The sequence below is a fragment of the Falco cherrug genome, chromosome Z (assembly GCF_023634085.1).
Source record: "Falco cherrug isolate bFalChe1 chromosome Z, bFalChe1.pri, whole genome shotgun sequence".
In the NCBI taxonomy this organism is placed as follows: domain Eukaryota; kingdom Metazoa; phylum Chordata; class Aves; order Falconiformes; family Falconidae; genus Falco; species Falco cherrug.
Window position 1 is genome coordinate 2778623 of NC_073720.1, and position 24790 is coordinate 2803412.

General features: G+C 44.3%; 1 protein-coding gene across 3 annotated transcripts; it reads right to left on the reverse strand.

Annotated features, from left to right (window-relative positions):
- Positions 1-61: 61 nt before the first annotated feature.
- LOC102048311 (tetraspanin-36-like) lies at positions 62-20907 on the reverse strand. Of its 3 annotated transcripts, none has more exons than XM_014279025.3 (7): positions 20755-20907; positions 6154-6345; positions 5237-5311; positions 4683-4778; positions 3961-4113; positions 3145-3228; positions 62-1742 (listed from the first exon to the last, which is right to left on the reverse strand). In XM_014279025.3, exons 1-7 carry the CDS (start codon positions 20812-20814, stop codon positions 1656-1658), a joined length of 747 nt encoding a protein of 248 aa, XP_014134500.2. In that variant the 5' UTR covers positions 20815-20907; the 3' UTR covers positions 62-1655. The 3 variants fall into 3 exon arrangements, with proteins under 3 accessions (XP_014134500.2, XP_014134501.1, XP_055554308.1); XM_014279026.3 differs by lacking the exon at positions 20755-20907 and adding an exon at positions 14297-14332; XM_055698333.1 differs by lacking the exon at positions 20755-20907 and adding an exon at positions 11484-11546.
- Between the last annotated feature and the right edge of the window lie 3883 nt (positions 20908-24790).

Below are 24790 nucleotides of genomic sequence, written 5' to 3' on the forward strand. Positions count from 1 at the left end.
GGCCGCGCTGGCAACTGGGATTCCAACGTAAAAAAAACCAAGGCCACAGCATTTATTAATCGGTTACATAAATTCCGTTTATTTCGGCGTTCAACAGAAGACAAAGCCCTCAATAAAAGTTGTCACTTTTCAACATAAACATACTCATGTTGGTACATCTTATAGAATATCAGCCATTGGGGCTATTGGTGGTTTTTTTTTTTAAATTGGCTTAGTTGGGGTTTTGGCTGGTTTTTTTTTTGTGGGGTGGGATACATAATTGGGTGGGATAAATAAACAGCTTACACTTAGCCCAAACTCCTCTCTTCTAATTAGCTACAAAGGTTTATTGCTAAAGGTAGACTGCTTATCTCTCCAAAGAAAGAAAATAAGCAAAACCTCTTCTTTTCCACAATTCCCTAGCAAAGAATAGCTCATAGCTCCCTCCCTCCCCCGAACCCCCTGAAGAACCAAAACAGATTAACATACAAATGAGATAAAAGGCCATTTCTGAAGCAGTGATGCAATCCTAGAAGTGACTGCATTCAGCAAACCTTAGAGGAGAAAGGAAAACTAACAAAGCACGAGTCGCCAGACAACAGTGAAATTGCTCAGTACAAGAATGCATCATCTTAACGTTTTTAGCAGTGGGAAGTGGCCAGACCTTCAGCAGCACCGGGAAGGCTGTGCTAGCCCCCCCTGCCCCCAGCCCCGTCTGCACGACCGCACCGAGTCAAGGTGCCTGTAGCTCCTGTCTCCCAGCATCGCAATAACTCTGGCAACTTCTACGTTGAACACAGAGACATGGTCTTTGTGTAGACAAACCATAAAAGCATCAGTACAAGAAAAAAAATAATATTCAAACCCCCTGCTTCATAAGCAATTTTAAATGTCAAATAATAATTTTAAAAAAACAAGCTAAAGAGAGATGTCCTGAGCTAAAAAGCTCAAAACACACATCCCCCTCCTACCCTGGGAATGTTCACATTTGCTAGCTGCTTCAAAACCCAACTCAAATTCCTCTTCTAGACTTTCAACATCGGGTTGTCTTGCACCAACAACCTCTGCTGGAAACTGAATTACAACATATGACCATGAGAAGGAGGAAAAAAAGAAAAAAAAATTAAAAATTATGAGTTTAATAGAAGCACCATGAGATATAGAGAAAACGTACTCTAACTCCGCATGTTTATGAAGAATATTTGAACCTGGCATTCTAAAGTTTCTTTTGCTTATTAAGCATGCCATGGGAATGATCTGACACTTGTGCAGACAACTGAAACCACTCCTGCTGTCTCAGTTCAGCGATCAAAAATACCATTTCTTTTCCATGGTTTAAGGGTAGAGGAAAGAACTTCGGAAGAAAGATTATTTCTGGAGTCTGTTACACCATCTGGTGCTATCTAAAGTCACAAATCCAAATCTACAATAACCTACATAAAGTTGTGGTATATGCAACATCAGGGTACATTACTGTGGGGCACTGAATGTTGAAATTGCCATTTCACATCACCCACAAGAAACCTTCCCAAATCAGTACACAACGTTCTTCCCACCTCATATACATAAAGTAAAATACTTAGCAAGAAGGTCATAAATCGTCCTTTAGCATTCATCTTTACAAGTCTATTTTATCATCAGGAAGCAAAAAAAAAAAAAGTGATCTTTGCATTTTATTAAGCAAACACCCCCGAGTAAAGAGGCTGATATCCACTGTCTTCTCTCCTGCAAGTAAGCACGCAGACACTCAGCATGCCAAAGAACTGAAAAAGAGAGTGCACAAGAGATTTAGTTTTGCTGTATCTTTTTGTTTCAGTCATCAGGCTCAACACCTATGTTAGACTTCTTCCTCATAGCAAGAACATTTATATTAAAAAACACTTTAAAAACACACCTACAGAAAGTGATTTATTTGCATATCAATTTCCAGTAATAGTTCCACCTCAACAGTTTCCTCCCTGGTTTCTCCCATTAATTTCTACATACACATACCTTATTGTGGGGAAAAATTTTAGTGAAAGTATGGGATTATTCTGGACTTAAAATTAGGTCTACAAAATATATAAGCATATAAAATATGCAAATAAAGATAGCACAGAATATGCAAAGGCAATCTTTGGAGACAATCACAGGAGAGATCATGATGGGAGAGTTCATCACACATAGTAATGGGACATGTAATGGGAGCTTAGAACTCATCACTTTTATAGAGGGAAAGGAAATGATGGAAACCTCATCACTGAGCAATTTATGCCCATGAGATCAAATACTGTAAACAATGATCTCTCTGCTAGGGCCAAAATTAAGAAAAGGAAAGTTTAATTAAGTCGAGTCCCAGTCCTGAGCTGACATCTGGACAGACTGGCTTCTGCCTTGAGTGCAGGAGTGGGGCATTAAACTGCAAATGTTCTGCACTGATTAAACTTACAGCCACTCTTCTACAGAGAGCAGATAGTCAAAGAAAAAACACTTTGCTGTTACTAGATGGTTCAAATCACTGCCAACAAGGAACAGGTTACTAATCTTGGAGAACAGGTACGGGGAACAATGACAAACCACCAGGCTTATGGGTCAAACCTTCACAAAGCTATGTAGGCATTTCTTTGATGTGTCAATTGTGAGGAGTTTTCCATCAGAGCATTTCAAATCTAATTTTCACCCACAAGATGATCTGTTTTCACATTTAATTTAATTCAGTCTTGTTAATCTATAAAAAGGCCCGCTGGTTTCACTCCTATTCATATTTCTAATCCATTTTGATTCCAAGTCTTCAAGCACAGGACTGTTCATTGGGTTATATCTAAAAACAAACTTTAATGAGGATTTTTTAAAATTCCAGTTAAATATAGAAAAAGTTGTTTTAATAAAGAATTCTAGATCCAGGCCTTTTAGCACACTTACCTTTTTGTACTTCCTACCAAAGGACCGAGATGGATTCTCAATTGACTTGCCATCCCAAATCCCCTACTAGCTTTTTGGATAACCCCCTCATCATTGGGCAGACAAAATGGAGACAAGTAAGAAAACAAGTGAGGAACAGAAGACCCAGTCTACTTCACAGCCAGAAAAAGACTGTAGGCTAATAGGACATGGTAGAAGAGAAAGCCCCAAGATCGAAGGGCAAACAGTATTATTTTTCACACAGGAAGCGACAGAAACATTTACCTTTACAATGGCAAACCCCAGGATTACAAGCATGGCGTAGCTGATAACGCTCTGCAGCCCAGACTCCAGCTCATCTGCACAGCCCTGCCATGAAAGAGATAACATGAAAACAAGTTAAAACATGTTAATTCAGCTGGACTTTTAAAAAAATATTTTTCTCCCCAACGCTTCAAAGGAAGCAGGATCTTGCAAGGCCTGTCTAACCAACCACTGCAGACCTGAGGGCTTCCATTCTTGTCTTCCAGAGCCAATGGCTTTTTGTTCTCCTCTTGCTTGAGAGGCACTGACAAACCACAATTCACTGACATTTTGCTGCTTCTCAGTCTCCTGTAGCTCAAGTGACTTAAAGATGTGCCCACAACCAGAGCCAGGAAGACCAGCAATGGTATCTATAAAAGTCAACTTAAGGGCTTGTGCCCCAGACTGAAGAACCTGGTATGCAGTTCTCCATACTCAGCATGGTCAATCCTAAAAGAGTTTCTTCCCCTACCCCAGATCTGTCTGAACTACTGTGTGTGCATAGCTAGTGCTCTGGCCTTGTCGTGTTGCTTCTGTAGCAAAATGAAATGGAGGAGTTACCAACAGACAGACATGACCAAATATCCAGACTGGTGCCTCTCTTTCGTCATGTAGGAGTTTTTATGGAATTAAAGAAGGAAGTTAGCTAGAGGAAAACCATGGGGAGAAAAAGGCTCAGGGGACAAACTGATGAAAAGAATTGGATGAAATTATCCCTAAACCCTGCCTGAAGTGCCTTCCTCTGGCTGGCTGAGAATGATCATGGCCCGGTTGTGAAACTGTGCCCTTTATCCTCACCCGTGTATTGAGTTCCTGTGGCTGATCCAGATGCCCTGTGCAGTTCTTCATCTCTTGCCTGCAGCAGCTCAGTGGGACGCTGTTGTTACCAGTGGAGTTAAACCACTGGGTGGTTGTCCAGTCGCTGTAGTTCTTTACCCCACAACAATGAAGCTGCCAAACACAGGACGGTTATGGGCATGTATGAATATATACAAACATGAATGCTAATGTTGAGTTAGACCTCTCTTGGGCATACTGGGCAGGAGCTGCCCTCAGTATGTGGCAGAATTACAAGTAGCAGTACTTCAGGAAAACAGCCGTAGATAAAATAGATCAACCTCCTTTCATACATTATTACCTCCTTACTGGTTTATTCTTTGTGACAGCTCTCACATGAAAGTGACAGGTTGCAGGACAGAGTCTTTTGTCATCTTTCTATTTTATGGTACGAGGTTCTTAGCAGCAGTTACTCAGATGTACTCATTTGGCTTGATCTAAAGGCTACTTGTGTTGGCGATATCACTCGTTTACATAGACTTTACACCAACAACCTCAAAATGCTAACGCTGCAGAGTGGGGAGCACCCTCATCTCAATCGCCTTGGAGAATCATGTGCTAGTGTTCACTGCTGCAGTGTTTACTGCTGAGTGTGGACTCTCTTCCCTGAGCCTAAATACCTTGTTTAGGGCCCAAGTGTTCTTTTCTAAATAATTCTCAGGACAATTTAAATATTTTCTTACCTGTTCTTGCAAGTAATTCACAACAGTAGACTCTGGATTATTCCCATCATACTTCTCAAAGACTGAGCGCATTGTGCCTTGCACATCAGTTTTTACCTATTTGGGGTGGGAACATACTGTTTTAACATGAGAGCTAAAAATTTTATCTAGTGGAAACTGCAAAAGACCTGTATTCCAACTAAGTCAGGGAAAAAAAAATAAATCCCCAAAACAAGCGATGTTTAGATAAAATACAAGTGGCACTTAACCAGAATCATGTTCCTGGATCGAAGTTTGCCTCCCCTGATGGAAAAGCCCTCCACTGTGAGCATCAACAACTGTTTAATCCAATGTAGAGATTGTTGCGATGGCTGTCAGATAACTTTATGTATTTACCATGTTCCCAACAAAGACTGATCCACATACCAGATGGTGACATCCCCATTCCTGCTTGCCCTGTAGGCTGCAGGATAGGGGATGAAGTGCAAGAAAACTGGACATATCTAAATGCCCTAAAGATGCAAGATCTATTCTTTACTTTTAGGTTAGTACAGAGATGCTAATTCTTTGCTTACCTTTTCCCTGTAAACAAATCCCAGGACAAAAGCAGATACTTCTGCAACAAAGATAATCAGGATAATGGCCAAGAACTGAAATTTAAAGAGGGAGACTGTAAGGAAGAATTCCACAGCATTTCAATTCAATTGCACATTACCCATCACATGAATTTATAGTAGTAGGTTATCATTATCTGTTGTTGCCTCTCCAATCAAAACAGTTTCCGGAAAATAATTTAGAATAGGAAACTACTGTGCATGGCTGGGACTACGACTGCGGCTCCACACGATCTGTGCCCAATGTAGGCAGTTTCCTGAACACTGCCATGACATGGTCTGTGTGAAGAGCCTAGAAGACACTTCACAAGGGCAGTCTCAAACAGGACACTGCACAGATGAACCAGCAGCTGAGTTAGATATGTTGGGCACTGCCTGTTGAGCTCACATCGCCTTCAAGGTGTGAGTTGGGGGCCTGAAATTACTCAACATGAACCTTTCCAGCTTTTTAAAAATCATTCTAGAAGTCATTGAGGAGTACTTACAGGATTCAGAGAACTAAAGTCAGTAGAAAAATCTATCTGTTTTGCTTGCTTTGAAAATTCACTTCTGTTCCTACACCACCACCTTGCTTCTCAAAACTTGCTATTCTTCACACTCATCTCCAGCAAGCTAGCTGAGGCAGAGCCATGAAACTGTCCATGGCTGTGGGTACTTGTCTGTACAAGGCAGTGCCACCAATAATTTAGCCTGCACTTCACCACCAATCAGTGTGTCACAGCTCTATGTAACTCCCACAGAGGAGCAGTGCTTCAGCAGTATATTTCAGAATAATCTTTCACTTTCTGTCCTGTACATCCTGAGACGGTCTAGTGCAGCACCTCCCATACCATGCAACAGGGTGAAGAAGAGGACATGCAAGAACATGTACCACTCACCAGCCCTAGACCAACACGAGACTCCCGGAAGGTGGCACAGCAGCCGATCAACCCAATGATGAACATTATCACAGCAATGCAAATAATGATCATGGCTGGCAACAGAGCATACTTGTCCTGCAGAAAGTTGTCATAGCTCTTGTAGGTGTTAATGACATATGCCCCAACATAGCTGAGACCTGCTGCTGCTGCCTGAAATGCAATAAAGTAAATTATTAGCAGTCATCTATTAAGCATCTACCCAGGAAAGTAAACATGGAGCTTTTTGTAACGGTACAATTAATATTTCCACTTTAGAAGCAATGACTACAGAATGCAAAGATCTAGAAGAAAAAAATGCTGTCTGAAACTAGCTACCCATTCGAATTTTAACACCGAGAAGACAAAATTCACAACCCAGTATTCACTCCTCTATTAATGAACCACCACATTAACTGTGAAACACCAGAGTCTATTGACATGTGTCAGCCAGTGCCTCTGCAGAAGGCCAAGCTCACACTGCCTACCCAAGATCGCCCACATCCTACCCAATGCTGCATTTGCAGGAATCAACTTTTTAAGATGATCACTACAGGGGTGCGTTGTTAGTTTGGGGCTTTATTTTGAGAAAAAACTCATTCTTTACACTCTTACACAGCATTAACCACTAAAACAGGTACAAATATTCCTAGTCTCAGCAAAACACAGTCCCTGCTTGTCCTGGAGGAAACATTTCTGCAACCTCTGAAATAAAACTCTCCTCCAAAAAGGTGTTTTGCTGATTGAGGCCAAGATACAGTGCATCAGTGACAGCTGCCCAGCTAGCAGCCCTGGAAAACAGAGGCTTTTATGCACAGAACTGGGTACAGCCCTGGAAGTAGCACCAGAAGACTCAGCGATGCCTTGCCAATACCTCACCAATGGCATAAAAAAAAATTCTCTCAGGAGTTACAACAGCTCATCCATGCTCTATAATCCTGCAGCACAAGACAATGCCTATAAAATGAAACACCATCCATAACTCACATTCTGAAAACTTGAGGGAAACCAGTCTGTCTGTTTTCAATAGGCTACTGCTGGATTTCATCACACGGCTTATGAGCAGTTCATTAGTTCCCTCAGTGCTGAACGTTTTAATTAAAATCCAACACTCCTCACACTGGAGCTAGGACTTGCTAATTCCTTTACCTTGTTTGGCTCCTTCCCCTCCAGCCAGGTCTGGTGCCTGCCCTTCAATTACCTCCAAGCACAGGGAACAGCCTTCATTTCAGGCAGCTCCCATCCCACGCTACTCTTGCGTTCCTGGACGCTATCTGTACCTCAAAATTACCAGGATCAGGCACCCCAAGTGATGAAACCACCCTTAGAGACTTTCAGCACATCATGCAAGATCCTGCTGTGTTGGGGCTCAGATACGGCAGGTCCTCTACAAAGTGAGCTATTATAGGAAAAGCTATAGGATCCACCAGTTCTCAAGAGTGGGTTTTGTTCTTTTCTTCTCCACACGCACTGGGTTTTCAGGTGATGCTAATGATTAAAGCAGTTTGTAAAACTTCCTTTAACTTCCTCTCATTGAGGATAAGCTCTTTCCTGTTTCCCTGTCTGCAGGCATACAGTGACCAGGGCTTCTTCCTCCCAGCCCTTTTTAGGCATGCCGGGGAAAGATGCGACCACTTTAGCTCAAAGAGCACCGCTGCCTTCTCACTTCACCACCGTGAGCAACATCACCTCTTCTTTCTCCAACACTATGCTCTTGTAATGAAAGCGGGACAGGAAAAATCCCTGGAGTGGTAGAAGCACTAAAGGTGGAGCTAGGGACACCATGCCTCCATCCTGCCTTGCCTTCAATTGCACAAAAAGAGCGAGGTGTATGACTCAAAAAGCACATCCCGTATTTCTGGCCTGGAGAGCTGGATGCATGTGCAACTGTCCACCTATTATCCACTCTGGAATGGCACCATCTGTGCAAGGGCTGCCACCGAGAAGGAAGCAACACTCCCAGGCTAACTATCCATCACCGTGGAGAAAACGTGATGATGGGACTTGCCCAATATATCCTTTATTTCTAATATTTCCTGGGACCGTCGAGCACTGTGATTTGCCTTGTTGGCCCCAAACCCAGTGAAAACAATGCAGATTCAAGACAAGGGCTGCAGGGCCTTTTATTAACCACAGAACTGCTCTGCTTAGCTGGGCCAGCACCAGCTCAGAAAGCAGCTCATACAGTTCCTAAAAGGATTCAGAGTTTGGCCTCTGCTCCCATAGAAGCTGTGGAAAACATCCAGGTGACGGCAGCAGGAACAGCATGATGCTCTGGGTTAACTTTAAAACTTCTCCCTACTTAGCACTGTGCATGACTGAAAGCATTACATGAATAATGCTGCAGTTAGTTACTGTCAGCCTTCCAAACCTGACTGCAACCCCTGACTGCATTTGTGGCTGGGTTTTGAAGCCTTCCTGGTAAACATGGGTATGGCTGGATAGTAATGGTATTCTGGTTTCTCAGTTTTTGGGGAAATTTCAGGCAGATGCATGTACTAAGTCATAACCCTTCCCGATGAATACAGACACAATATGGCGACGATCCCAGCCACTGTACTTGTACCCCAAAATCACCTCATCCTTGGTCTCTGTGCTGCTGCCATCACTGCAAACCTAATGCAAAGTGTAGTTATGGCTTTACAAATTCCAGACTAGAGGCAGTACTGCCAGGCAGTCACCCCAAAGCAAAGGTGAAGCCGGCCACTAGCAGCACAAAGCCTCCTGCACATGCACTTTTAAACCAAGTGCTTGAATCTGGGCATAGCCACTAATGAGAACATTTTTCCTGAGACCATCAGCCCTGGGTACAGCTCAGTGCCGACATTCAGATGTCCCACCACAGCTGTCATCAACCAGGTGCCTGAAGCTCCAGGAGACAACCAGAAGGACTGAGAGACCCTCAGAAAGGTTCGTGGTAGAGGAAAGTAGTGCCTGGAGGAAGGGAGCTGGAGTGACTACCACAGGGAAGGCAGCACAGACTAAATAGCTGGGTACAAAAAGGCATAAACCATGTTTTTGGCAAGTAAATCAGTCATCCACATTGAGTGTCAATGACACGTCAAAATGTGCGCAATGAAACAGCCTTGTGACTTAGGTAATGTGCAAAGTGTATGTCTTCAGTGAATGTAAAGCCCTGCTCTTCTGCCTAACTCTAGCCCCAGCCTTTGCAAGTACTTCTGTACTTCTAAAGACAGTCTGCCTCAAAATTTAATCTTCCTATAGGATTTTTTACACCAAAGAACCCCCAATATTTCTATTATCCTTCTGCAAGCACTTTAGACAACAGACACATTCTTCATCTCTCATCTATAATTTAAAACTGGTTTTCTACCTATTTTCAGTGTGGTCACTGCACAATGCAATGGAAGTATGCACAAGAAATGCTAAAGACCGAACAACCGCACAAAACTACGAAAAACCTTGTTGCTACTAAAAGGCTACCACAACTTTTAAAAAAAGGAAACAGAACTGTGAAGCCAGTTCACAGAAGTCCCATAAAGACAGGGCTAGCAAAGCTCCACAACAATAAGCCAACATCAGAGGGTCCAGTCTTGAGTTCAAGGAGATACTTACCTAAACTTTAGCAATGCAAATATAGACCAGCACTTTCACAGTTGGCTTTATTGCAACATCCAGGATTGTCTGGGTTCTGGTCAGAGACAAAACACTGCCAGCAAGAGGTCTATTATAATTTCTGAACTTCTGCTTCCAAGCAGAAAGAGGAAGTATAATGAGGTAAAATTAAAAGACTCTGGGTAAAGATCTGGCTTAAAGGAAGTTCACATTTTTCCCCACAAACTGAGATACAACCACAACTTCACCCATTGTTCTTAATTCAAAGTGAAGGTTTTGAAGCCTGGAAGAGCAGGGTCACTCAGGAGTGGAAGGCATTTCAGCTAACAGTCTATTCCCTGTTTTATTTTTGCAGATAAGTCCCAGAGGCAAACTTCAAAAGCAAGGATGAAAAATATTTCAGGACATAAATCTAAACTCTCTCCATAAGCCTTCCCAGTATTTAAGGCAAGTTCAAAATCTGCTGGAAGGATTTTCCAACACTGCAAAACCTTCAGCCCTTTCCTAGATCTAAGATGAAACTTCTCTAGAAAAAAAATACAAGAAATGTCCTGTGCACTGCTGGAGACAGACCTTAAGTCTGTTAATTATGCCTAATTAAACAGATCTCTGTTGGATCTCAACAAAAAGTATCTTTCACAATTTTTTTCCCCAAAATTTTTTCACAAATCTTTCACAGTTTAAGCATCTACTTTTGGGGAGAAAGATCAAGGAATTCCTTCTTCATAATTAATCAAACACTTTCTCAAACACATCTAAAATTACACATAAGGTTGCCAGAATTATACCAAGAAATTCACACTAGAAATTGTTATTTTTCTTTACAGTATTTTTTTTTTCATCTCCTGCTTGGATGTTTACTTTCAGAAGAACTCTGTGCAGAACAGGATCGTGCAATGCATGGAAGAGGCTTGGCTCAACACAGCTGGCACAAACCTCAGCGCAGGCAGCCAAGGAGTGATGCAAGGCTGATACGGGAGAACCAGTTCACCTGGTCTGTGGGGCTGCACTGCTGCTGGCAAGTAGCTGTGATCTGCCAGTGACGCAAGCAGAACATCCTAACCTTACCCCTTCCTCCCCAAACACCACCAGCTGACTTACCGGGGCTCCAGGAAACGCTGCTGCTATTTCTTTGTGACCCTGATGATTCCCATAAGACAAGCTGAAGACATGAGGCAAATGCAAATTTTGCAAGAAAGCCCCATTTCACAGCTGAGCAACAAAGCTGCAACTGTTTCTGCTGTCTCACCCACCACAGCTCACATGGTTCAAGGACCTAACACCAGAATTACTTGCTTTTTCGTATCCTGTGCCCCTGACAGAAAGCAGAGATCTTAAATTGTTTGAGTGCAAACAATGAACTCCTTCTTGGGGTTGAGCAAAAAGAAAGCAAAGCTGTAACGACTGGATTTTCCTAGGCTGGTAATTGCAGCAGGATCGGGGCAAGGGTACTCACCCCTTCATCCACCTCTTCCATACTTAGCCCAGCTGGCTGAGCCAGGGAGGCAGGTACACAGTGATGCTCTGCTGCAATAATCTATGTAACAAGCTGAAACTCCCTCCAGCCAGATAATGATGCACACATAGCACTGTGAACATTCAATCTTACCCGAGAAAGAGAAGCAAACAAGACTGGATGGTTGTAAGGAGCCTGTGCTGCCTCACTAATGCAGATCAGGACAGCTGCTGGAAAACAGGAGATTTTATATATTTTTAAAGTACAGCAAGATTTTTACATTGTATCCCACTGACAGAAGGGGAATTTTTAATATGCTGCTAACCATGAGCCCCTGCCCTTCATGCAAATACTTCACAACACTTTATCAGTGTCACAGCCATAGCTAAGGGCCCCTTAGAGTTCCCTCTATACAACTGCTCTGAAAAAGAAAAAAATAAAATTTGCATCTATCGGTCAGGCAGAACAGACATTTTTCTACTTTCCCCCTTTGTTTTAAGAAGCTGACCTTACATGATAGCTGAGAACAGAGGTTTGTGTTTATTCACATTTATCAGCATAAGCTTCTCTGTCCCCTGACAAACCTAAATAAAATACAGTAAAGGAGCCAAACTAGTAGCTATGAAATTAAAAAGCAGTGGGTTTAGTTTTGAGGTTTTTTTGAAGGCTTCTCCCAGCACCCTCCAGGTGCAGAGCGTTGATTTCATCATTTGCTCTGTTAACGTGGTCAGTATAGGAATTTCTTTTTAAAAGGCTGGTCTGTTAAATACAGAGTGACAAAGCTATAGCGTTAAAAGGAAAAGCCACAGTGCAAAAGTTGGCCTGATTTGACTTTGTCCCACACCATTAACTTTTTATGGTTATGGGCAAAGGAAGTTATGGTAAATATTACTGTTTATCTTTAAAGAGTAATAGCAGTTGTTGAACTATCAATATCCACACAAACATTTTCTGAATCATTGCCTTCTAGTTCTTCATTAGACAACTGGCTCACAGAGATGTTTTAGCTAATTTTAAGGCTTGAAAGCCACCTTTTTTCACCAGTATCTTTGCATAGCAGTGATTTAAGTCAGATAACCTCACCCAATACAACACCTGATGCTGATGTTTTGCCTTTGGATCCAACAGCTGCATTCACTGGGATGCTATCACCCTTTCAGCAATTTTTATTTGCCAGAGGACAGATTAAGATATCATCTTCAATTATTAGTTTGCCAACTGTTTGGCTCTGTTGCGCTGTCCCCATGCTCCCCATATCTAGAATCAAGCCCCAGCCACACTGCTCTTAGTTACAGCTGCAGAGCCCCTCCTTATCACAGAAGACAGTCCTTGTCTTTGGGGTTTTTTGTGCACAGAAAAAGTTTTGATTTACCTTGACACGTAAATCCTCTGCTGAAAAGGGTTTGCACAACATTTCCTCCATAAATAATTTATTAGTTAACAGCCCACGTGCATGGCAAGGGGAATTACACTTTCCAGCTCTTACTACTGCTTTATTGTACTACAAGTTTTATTCTTCCCATTTGCCACCAGATTTTCAAGTCCTCCCTAGCTGCTGTGTTACTCCATTTCCATGGATTCAACAGGTTTTCTAGTGACTTCAGTGGAAAACAAAGGCACTGAGCACATCTGAGAAAGCCTTCTTCATTTTATGCTCGCTTTAATGACTTTACAACTCCTGTTTAAAAATCCACTTAGCCCATACGGACCATGCAGCTCCGCAGACGTGAGAGTGTCCCTTCACCCAAGGCACAGCTGTTTATTCCCCAGCAATTAGGGCAACCCTAGCTGAGCGCTTCCCATCCCACCTGCACAGATTCCCTTTTTCTGACCCAGGTTTAAAACTCTGCCAGCCAGGAAGGCCCTCCTGGCCTCAGCTACCGTTTCCAACCCTGCATATGGTATTCATTTCTCTGAACAATAAATTATTGCCACACTTATGTTGACTGTTTCATCCAGGACAGTGTGTGACCCTCCTTACAGGCTAGGAGCCTCCACCTGCAGCACAGAGCAGCAGGCAGGCTCCGGCATGTCCACCCGATAGCCACACAGGCAACAACTGCTATGGAGGGGATGCACCCACCATCTGCCACAGCTCCCAGCCACCGCCAGACAGGCTGGCCATGCACGAGCGCAGGAGGTCACAGAAGCACAGAAGGGTTGGGGTGGGAAGGAACCTCAGGAGATCATCTGGTCCAACCCCTTGATCAAGCAGGGTCACCTAGAGCTGGCTGCCCAGGACCATGTCCAGATGGCTTTTGAGTATCTCCACGGACGGAGATTCCAACACCTTTCTGGGCAACCTGTGCAAGCACTTGGTCACCTTCACAATGAAAAAAATGTTTCCTGATGTTCAGAGAGACCTTCCTGTGTTTCAGTTTGTGCCCATTGCCTCTGGTCCTGTCACAGGGCCCCACTGAGAAAAGCCTGGCTCATCCTCTTGGCATCTTCCCTTCAGGTATTTACATACATCAGTAAGATCCCCCTGAGCCTTCTCTTCTCCAGGCTGAGCAATCCCAGCTCTCTCAGCCTTTCCTCACAGAAGAAATGCTCCAGTGCTGTCATCACCTTCATTGCCCTCTCCAGCACATCTGTCTCTCTTCTACTGGTGAGCACAGCACCCCAGACATGGCCTCACCAGTGCTGAGGGGAAGGATCACCTCCCTCCACCTGCTAGCACCACTCCTCCTGATGCAGCCCAGGGTACCCTCCACTTTCATGCAGCAGGGGCACATTGCTAGCTCACAGTCAGCTTGGTGCCCACCAGGACCCCCAGAGCTTTTTCTGCTAAGCTGCTTTCCAGGACACACATGGCTCTGCTCCCCACTGTCCCACAGCTCCTTTAGTTTCTGAGGCTTTGGGAGCCCATAGCTTCAAATCTTTCCCCACCTCCTACTAGAAAGAAAAGCAATTTAAGAACTTTCTGTCTTCCCTCAGACTCTCAAGTTGTGAAAAGATTGATTTGCAAAATAATAAAAAAATACTGAACTTAGCAAGTTGGCTTTGGATTGGAACAAAAAGCACCGAAGCTGTGAGCCCCTACCAAGCTGTCTTTGATTGCCAGCAGCACCAACAGCCCCAGGAGAGACTTACCACTGATCTCGTGCCAGTCATTAGCCACAACTTCAAAACCTTTAAACCAGTCTCCTCATGCGAGGTACAGAAGTGGGACCTAACCAACAAAACTGTACTGAGCCTACTTACACAAAGCCATGGGAAACTCTTCAATTTGTATTATATCTAAATATTCAGCTGAGATGTACAACTATGGGGCATGTTTTGGCTTGCCTTCAAAACATGCCGCAGGGCTCCTCAGTGGCTACAGTCGGAAGCGCTTGCTTTTTCCTTTTCTTTCTCAAATGAAAACAAGAAGCAGCAGCCAAAAGGCTCTGAAAACCTGTGGCTCTTTTAAGGGAAAAAGAAAACCAACAAAAACTAAACCGACATCCACTGCCAGTTTCTACATGCTGCAAACCGACACTCTCAAGAGGGGATCCTGGTTTTAGTGGTTTGTTTTCAAGTTATATTAAATAAATGTTTTCCTTAGAGTTGTCCAAGCATATCTTCTTCTCTTCCCCAAGCCTAACTCCAGGGTTATTTTCCCATCCCTAAAAGCCAGCACATATCCTACGAAGCATGAAGATTGTCCTTGTGGAGACTGCACACCAGTGCAAAGCAAGGAATCGCGCCCCAATCCTCTGACTTACAATACTCAAACTCCTGCCTTGCGGCCAGTGTGCTGCTGCTAAAACCGAAAGCAAAGCAACATGCACCTCTGAGGACACCAGGACCACTGTTAGGAGAAAACAGCAGCACCCATTTCACTCTTACTCTCCCCAAATACAGACACAGACTGCAGGGCAAAAGCTTGCTGCGAGTGTAACTTTAGCTGAGCATGGATGGATTTATCAGCCACTGCCAAGCTGTTTCGTATCTGAAGGGCCAGTTCAGACACAAAACACCCTCTAGTTCAACATTTGCCTTCACAACCACCCCAGTTACTTGATAAGCTGTTCCTGGCTCAGCCACCAGATCATGTGACTAAACTGAATAGCAAACAGTGGAGCTAATCCAAAAGCCTGGGGAAACTTCTCAGAGCTGGTACAGGGCAGACACCTCTAATCTGCCCTGAAATATTGTCACCCAGGTGAAAGGGAAGGGGCGCAGGCAGCAGGGCCACGTGACTGTTGCGTGCCTCTTCCCGTAAGGAAAAGGATCCTGCCAGCTCCAACGGTAAAGCAAATGCAGCTTGGCGGTGCAACACTTTCAAGGAAAATGAAGGAAAGGCCCAGTTCATACATCAACTACAGGAAAGAGACACTTTCTATTCCCCCTGGATAAAGCGTCTTCCAGCTCTGAGCTTCTTGCAAAGGGGTAACGAAATGGGACCTCTCGAGCAGCTGTAATTTTCAGAGGCAATTCTACAACACCAGACCTCTGGTTTCAGAGACCTGCCAACTGTGAGACTTGTGAAGAGACCAAAGTGTGTTTAGGGCTGGATCCGTAACTCGGCCATCTAACAGGTGTTTTCACAGCCTCAGGGACTGCTGGGGACAGTCCAACCAAGCTTGTTCCTCAGAAGTGCACAGGAAACAGTAATATTTCTCACACAGCACCGACATCTTAAGTTTTAATTTTGCCCCTATACATCCAACAAAGCACATTTTCCTGAAAGTCAGTTCAGTTCTGCTTCCCGATTTTGGGCAGAATAGTTAAAAATAAAATGGAACTTTGCCCTTTCAAGGCATGCTCAAGTGAATCATGCCAAAATGTCTAAATCCTGCATCAAGCCCCAGTATCAGCTTTGTACAGTGACCACTCTGGCTCTGCTTTCCTCCCATAGTTCAGCAACAAGTTCACAGCAGAGCTAGAAATGAACCCACCCCTTCCCACCCAACACTTCTCATGCTGGGTCAAAACGTCCCCCAGCCCTTCCCAGCTCATCACTCCATGGGTCCCAAGGGCCCCCAGACAGTGCCATGGCTCCATCAGAGGGACAGAAACAAGAAGCCCAGAGGGAAACCAGTCCGGAGCCCTTTCAGAAGTGGATGAACAACCACAGCTTTACTCACTGGATGTACAAAAAATGTAACTATAATAAAGATCTTGGCCAAGCAGCTTTTTCCACCATGGACACTGCTGTGAGTCAGACTGACCCTGTGGCCCATCAGTGTCGTTCCCCTGACCCAGACTGAGGAGGAGAGCTTCCACAGCTTCACGTCTTCCTGTCAAGTTTCACACAGAGCATTAAAACCTGGCAGAGCTGCCTGTCCCCCACTGTCACATACAGCAGGCAGCTACAGGCAGGATTAAGGATTTGCCTAAGAACAGATGGAGGAAAGGTGAGAAACAGGTCACAGGGCTGCTGACACCCAGACCTCTAATGACTCTTTGAAGAATACCTCCATCCTTAGAAATAAATGTGTTTATAGCACCAATAACCTCCAACACAGCTTTTGCTATTCACATTTCTAATCCCATTGAGGGATTAAAAATTATCCTCCTCGTTGTTTTTTTTCATTTGTTTTTTTAAGTATCCTGATTTCTCACTGACTGAGGCTTCAGAACAACCATTCCCAAACCAGCCATCACCAGCATGAGTGATTTCAAACCATTCACACCTGCAGGAACTTTTTTTCCACAGATAAATTTATTCTTCCCAAGTAATTACTAAAAATTACTTAGAAGTGATACCACAGCAATATTACCATTGCTTAAGCTTCCAGTACACCATCTCACATCACTCAGCAAACCACCGTTAGGTTGAAAACTAGTAGCTTTTAGTCTTGGATGCATCCAGAGCAAAGGAGTTAAGATTATGTACAGACCAAATACTCCAGGATGCCCAGACCAGCTGCTCAAAGCACAGATGATACCAATACCCCAAAACACCTTTGGTTCACGCTCCTTGGAAATGCCTACACCACAAATCTGAAGATACCTGCAAAAAACAGGTGCTGTAGGGTGCTGGAGAGGACAGAGAAGGGAAACGGGACAACGGTCACTGTGAGCTTTGCTAGGACTAGGCAAGAAGGCAAACCCCCACTCTAGTCTCTGGTCAATGGGTGACTCTTGTAACCATCTGGAGTCAAACCCCAACCAAGAAACTGCAGTTCACACCTCTTGTTAGCAAAGAGGCAGAACGCAGCTGGGTCTTCTGAAGAGTCAGTAAAGCTCCTGAAGGACCTGTAATCAGTTCAGGTGCACCCTGAGTGTGTGTGGGTGCAGAGGGAGCCAGGGATCAGCTGGGGAAATCCGAGCCTGCCCTCACTTCTCACAGGTAGAGCACACCCTGCTAGAGACCAGCACTGGGATCACTCTCCTGGCCTTCTCATTCTTGAACAGTCCTGTTGCTGTCATCAAATCAAATTCTGCTCTCTCAAATCCACCAGTTCTGCTAAAACCTCCCAGGGAATCTTATCTGTGTCCTCCTCCCTGCCCTTGGGTAAGCGAAGCAAGGCTGCAGATGTGCCTACCTCTCGTAAAAAGTGAATGGGAAACTCGGGCAAACAGTATTATCACTGCAGCAACACGTAAGGTGGCCTTCTCACAATAAAATACCCAGGACTCCTGATGGACATCAAACCCTCCTTGAAAGGAGAGGCCTGTTTAGTGACAAGGAAGCTGAGGCAAGCAAGCAAGGTTCTAACAGCTGAATTCAGCAGTACAGTTTTGGAGTAAAGAAGGAGGGTTAGAAGAAAAGCAATCCAGGAGGGTGTTTAGGTCACATTATACAGAAATACCAGAGCACAAAACTTCCATCCAGTTTTAAAATTGCCAGTTCCTTCCCTCAGACCAGCAAGTGACTCCCCAGCATTTCACCTCTCTCCTTGAAGGAGCATCACAACATCCCACTCAGCCAAGTCCCCTCACAAGATATTGCTAAGAACATCAGCATCTCCTCTGACCTTTCCTTTCCCTCTTTTAGGTTCCACAAGTTAAACCATCATCCCCAGTCTTCACCTAGAACAGGCCAACACCCACTTCCTAAAATAACCACACACTTGGACCTAATTAATAGGTGCTAAAAAGCAAAATTGGAGGTGGGCAGACCTCCCATAGCTTGAAGCACCACCCTTAGTAACTGTGTAGTTGAAACACTTCAATTAATGCCTTGTCTGGGGGTATGCACACCTACAGCACGCCGGATCTCACCCCTCACAGCAGAATGCTCTGCAGATAATGATGCTGAGCCTGGTAGGTAGGAGAGAAGTTACTTTTTCCATCTAATTTAGGAAGCCCCTATTTGTCATCCTCAAAAATCTGTCTTTCTTCACTCCTGCACAACGATAACAGAGATCCAGAAGAGGATTTATAGGCTTTTTAGGACACTTCCAAGCAATAGCCTTTGTCAAAGCACTATAACTGCACTGTCTGCTGAATACGCAGGTGGTGGATTATTTTCCATAATAATTTCTAAGCTGGGCAAGATTTGCATCGTGCAATGCTTGAGCATGAATACTTGTTAGAGAAGGATTCTAATGCTCCTTGCAAATCTTGTGTTTTGATAATGATCTGAAGCCTTGTACTTGTAGAGTCCCAACTGTTTAGAAGTGTTCTGAAAGAGCATATAAGAAGAGTCAGTTCCTCCTTCCCCACCCTCCTAAAACCTGAATTCCAGGTTCTGCAGTTCTGCGGCAGAAATGTGATTATTACCACACATAATGGAGGCAGCAGTGTCTAAATGCCACAAGCTTTGGGGTTGCATTGCTCTCCCTAGGATTAAAAAAAAAACCAAAGGGCTGGTCTGGGTCACCCCAAATTCCGAGGCTACAGACATGCAGAAGGATAATAGCTGATGGTCTGTGGATCCAGATGACCTAATAGCTTCAATCACAATTAAGAGAGTTCCCCTACAACAGATGTAAAGGTACCACAGACATTTCTAGGAGGACAAAAGGCTGGTTTTCGATTTTTAAAAAGCCAAGCAATGATGATAACCTGAGGTATGCCTGAGCTGAAGCTCTGGGGATTTCCACATAGAAATAATGAGATGCTCCAATATTTCTCTACGTGTATTTCAAAAAAATGACCACAAACCAAACATACACGGTGAGCTCACATTAATTGACACACAGGAGTAGACATGTCCTCCTGCGCTGTTCAGGCTAGCAGCATGAGAGCTACTTGGAACACATGCAGCAACAAATTGTGCTGACAGGCACAGGACTGGAAGGGAACAAACAAGCTCCTCACTACAACCAGCAGCAAGGCCCCTATTTACAAAACAGGGGACAACACCCCATGAGACCTCAGGGTTTAATTCAAGCAGGTTTTCCCATTCCTTTTATTTAACACATACACACACACAGAGCTCTCTCTTTGGGAAAAATCTGGTTCTTTTTAGTTCTCCCTTGCTATAGAAAAGTCCTCTGCCTTCCCCATTACCTAGCCTTGCTCGGGCAGGGCCATGGGAGAACAGCCCCTAACCTGAGCTGTGCAGCACCCAACCCTCACTCTCAGGCTACTACCATCACACTGAAAGCATCCTTTGCAAAACACTGCTTTGAAAATACTTAAGTGCTACATAGCAGATGAGAACGCTCAAACCACGCTACTGATACACATGAGGTTTCCTTCCGAGAGCAGCACACAAATCCCTGGGTGATGACAGGGGGTTACACAGGGGAAGAACCGGAGACTGGTTACCAAAATTACCACCACCTCTTCTGAGCAGCCACCCACCCCAGGCCCTACTGTCCCCATCACAAGGCTGCCATGCCACAAGCCTGCAATGCTGAGTCCCCCAAAACAACAGGGTTTAGATCAGGGGTCCTCAAACTACGGCCCCCCCAGGGTCCTCAATCCGGCCCCCGGTATTTACAGAACCCCCTGCCCCCCCCTCCCCCGCCGGGACTTGGGGGGGAAACCAAGCAGCTGCAGATGAATTCCTGCCACTTCATCTGCGCGCCGGTCCCTGTGTTTAGTAAGTTTGACGACCCCTGGCTTAGAGTAAAAGGTATGTAACCCCACCCTCTTTTTTTTTTTTTCCCCCTAATGATTGAGGAAGTGATTTGGGAAGGCATAATAATACCAGAACATCGTTGGAACAAAGTTCTCAGCCATTTTCCTCCCCCAGATACTCCGCACCCCAAACTGGGAGGGCAGCCCCTGCGCAATGCTTGCACCCTGCTGCAGCCAAGCAGCTCCATTTGTTTCCGATCACAAAATTAGCCTGTAGCTTGCTTTAACAACACATCTTTAAAACCCACTATTAAAAAAACCTACTACATTAAAAACACCTTGTCAAAAAGAAAAAAAAAATTTTCTTAGAAACTTAAAATACCATATCTTCTTGCTTTTTAGAAATAAATATGTAGAAAAAATATGTATTTTCCTATAGGAATGCATGAGTCAGCTGCACACCGGTAAACTAAAATGCCTGATTAACTCTGGAAACACTGATTAAGCAGAACACGGTCGTGTCCCACAGCACCGGCTCCCTCTCCCAGAGCCCTCTGTCGCACCCAACACCCGGGGCCACAAACCCCACGTAAACCACGCGGGTCCGAGTCCACACCCCCGGGTCCCCTAGCATCCCGCCACGGTACCCAGAAGGCGAGGCTCAGCAGCAACAGCACGGTCTTGGAGGTGATCACGCCGCAGTCCATGGCGTGGGGCAGAGGGCGCAGGTCTGGGGCTCAGGAGCTGGCAGGCTGTGGTCCCGCGTGGGGCCGCCCCCCGGCCCGCCCCGTCTCTTCCCACCCACGGGAAGGCGGTCAGTGTTTCCCCTGGCTAACGAGGCAGTTTCCCAAGCAGGCGTTTGGGGAGCACCGGGAGCAAATGTCAAAGCAAATTATTGTTGACTTTGACGTGGTGGTATGGGGTTTTTTTGTTCGGTGGAGTTTTGTGTTTTGGTTTTTTTTTTTAACTTTTGCAACTTTCAACCTCAGTTAAACAGAGATTTTGTGAAAACCTCTCACCATGGCTAAAAGTTTCCATTAATTCTGCCTTCCCAGGCAGCTAACCCACAGCAGAATATCTCTCCCTTCATCCAGCACAGACTGATTTGTCACCGTCTCATGCCCATTTTTTCAATCACATGCACAACAAATACAGCTACAATGCTGGTTTGGACACTCATACACCAGTATGTCCCAATCACTGAAATGTGAGGCTGAGCAGCCACAGGGAGAGAGATCTGAATTTGGTGACAGCAGAGGGCTGCAAACATCGCTTTCTTTTCATCGGCCGAGCCCTGTGCTTTGAAAAACTCACTGAAAGTGTAGGGCTGGCAGGCAGGGGTTTGTTTTACCAAGGATGCTGACAGCCTGCACTGAGCTGAACTCAGCTCTCCACTATGCTACAGGATACAGCGATAAATTTCCCATCTTTATCCCTTCTCAGCAAAAATATCTGTGAGCCAGTTTCCTTTGGGGGACACAGATTTTGGAGGGGTTGTGCTGAAGTAGCTCTCCAGCAGAAAATCACGGAAAGGGAGATTACAGACAGTCTCTGCCCACAGCCCATCAATTTAAGCCATGGCTGCTTTGAAAGGCAGCAGAAGGGTCTGTGCTGGCTGCTGAAATCACAGAAATCCCCATGCTGAAAGCAAGGTAAAGCCAATCTCCAAAACTAAATTCCTTTAAGAGTAAAGATCAGTGCGAAGTCAGACCTTGGTGACTGCTGACAGAGCTCCTCTTGCCAGGAAGCCTGTCTTTGCTGTGATAATTTCGATTGCAGCAATAAATATTACAAGTGTATAAATGTGGAATATTTCTTCATTTAAAAAAAAAAAATCAGCAGTTTCATTTTTTCCTTACAGCATGGCAGGCTGAAGTGTTAATAAAGAAAGGAAATCCCCTGGAAACGGTTTATCTTCATAATTTTCTAGGAATGACTGGTCATCTGGGAGAAATATGAGTGAGAATGGAAGGGCAAATTCAAAGTTTCATTTGAAATAAAATGTAAAGGAATAAAAAAACCCCCAAACACCAAAGAAACCACCTTGTTAGCCAAACCTCATGCATCTTTAATATCAAAATATTGTTTCCATTTTTGTAGCTTGTTAGTTCTCTATTTTATTTAAAAATAAAATAAAGGTAGTTTCACAAGGAGAATGAAATAGCATTCTGAATCAAAATGTTGCCACTTGTATGTTGTTATGTTCAAAGTAAAATGTTATTAAAATCAATGATGGCTGGTTTGTTATTACAGGTGGTCTAGAAAGAAATTTGCCAGAAGAAGGATGTGCCCATAGGAACATGTCACAGCCGTCACAGGCAGCCCTGGTTATGATACTCAGCACCACTATCTACCAAAGGTCTTAAAATCAAGAGATCCCTGTTGAACATGGGATTTTTAAAAAGCAGTAATCAGGAAATTTCATAGACAACTTCAGAAAGAGTAGGGGAAAAGGAAAATAAGTGTATCTAACACAGTAACAGAAAGATAGCCTAAAAGGAGGCTCAGTCTCCAGAGCTCCTGTCTGTTGTCGGATGTTTTGCCCTGGATGAATTGGTTGGGTTTTTTAGGTTTCAGCCTGAAATTCATTTAGGAAACACGCTGGGAAAACAAGTTTTCTGCTGATACATTTCTTTCATGTTTTGCAACATGTAAGCTCAACAGTTTGCACTGGAGACATAACATTTGGTAGGAAAAAGATCTTTTTCCCTTAGCCGCTAGACATCAATGATGTAAAGATAAAAATTCCCTTCTGCACAGCAAACAGTGTATCTGAAAATATCTCTTTGGTTTTCTTCCTGCTAGAATAAACAACTTGTCAGCTCTCGTATTTTCCAGAACCGATTCTCTCCCATTAAGCCTCGTTTTTCCTGAATTGCCTAAATCCAATGTTTTTAGCTGTGTTTAGCTGTGGAGGAGACGGGAGCCCTCTGGCTTCTCCTGCAGTACTGTGATGTTGCTGACTCACTTCCAGCTTGGGATCATCCATTGCTGCAGATCTACTTCTGCCACAGGAACCATGCCTGAACCATCTGTTGCCCATCTGCTTCTCTTGATTATTCCTGCTCAGGTAGGCGACCCTGCCCTTGTGCTTTCTGTGCTGCATCTGATTTTTTCAGCCCTTTCCTCCAAATACTCATGGTCATGTGGAAACTGTCCCTAATCCAGTCCTAGGCCTCACAACCTCCACCTGCTCTCCAAATTTAAATTCTTTATTCTCTCCTCCAGGTTTTTACTGAAATTAACCCCCTCAAGAGATGGGTGCAGAAGCCCAGGTGACAGCAAATGATGGGTGTCTGTCCATGGGTCAGGGATTGCTCTGGATGGGCAGTGGGGATGAAGCCACTGTGGGGTGCCAGGAGGTGTTAAAGGCCTTATCATACGATATTTATTGCTTCTTTCCCCACAAGGCCTGTTCCCCGTCAGAAAATGAAATGAGATTAAAGTGAAACCATTTGTCCTTGACAAATCTACCTTGGCTGGTATTCATCTCTGTTATTTTCTTCTTAGTTGCTTATGAATGATTTCCCAATTACTTATTCCATGGTCTCTTTGATATTTTTCAGGAACTGAAGTTAATTGGCTTGTAATTTCCAAGCCCTTCCTTTTTCTTTTAGAGCCTATATTCCTTGCTTCTCAGCCTGCCAGCACCTCGCTTCTCTCCCAGCACCCCCATTGCAAACAGCTCAGAGAGGCTGGAATCACTTTTAAGTCCTCTAGGATAAAGTCCATCACACAAAATTAATCTGAGAACAACTGATGTATAAAACCTCAGTGTAACCTGCCCTTTCCTCATTTTTCTGTTGACTCTAACCCTTTATCCCTGCCTTCTGCTGTGCCAGCTGCTGATTGTGCTGGACATTTTGGTGACCAGTGGTGCAATGGGGACAGAAAATCAGTCTCCTGTGATTGGCATGTGAGGATGACACAGAAGCACCTTTCATGCATGATTTCTCAGAATCGTTTGGATCTCTTGCAAAGACCCCCCAAAAAAGTGGGAAGGAAAGTTTACAGTCAGCAGAGATAGATTTCTAGCTAAAATCATTGAAACAATCCTTTATGGAGATCACAAAATTAGAAAAAAGTTAAGTTTTAAAAACTCAAAATTCAAATACTTTCAGTTCCTCTTTAAATACTCCAGCTGGGTTACATGCTCTGTTCTTGTCCCAGTTGTGAAAAAACATTTACATTTTCTCATTTTTACAGTAAGGGAATTGTTCCCTCACAGACTTGAAAAGGCAAGGACTTGACATGGCTGTCCATCCCACACCAGCAAAGAGCCTCCCATGGCAGCTGCATCCACTGGAGCGTTCACATGTGAGGGTTTGCAGTTTAAACTTTGCCGTAGCACTAAAACATAGAGTTTTGATTTCTACCATACTCGAGTACTCTGCTGAGCAGGTACTACACTGCACCAACTCCAAAGCTGTGACTGTAGCGACTTCAGGTCTCATGCTTCACTCTGCTCCATCAACCCTGATGAGCTGGGGCAGGAATTTTGATGACACCACTGGTCTTTACTCCACTTGCTGGCCTGGTAGCCAAGGGCAGCCACGTAGGACATAAGCAATGAAACCCTGAAAGATGCCTGGTTGGTTTCTCTGTGATATTTTGTTGTAGTTATACAGCTAAAACAACTCAGAGATGTTTTGGTCTCTGGATCCCAGTGGCGGCAGCGAAAGG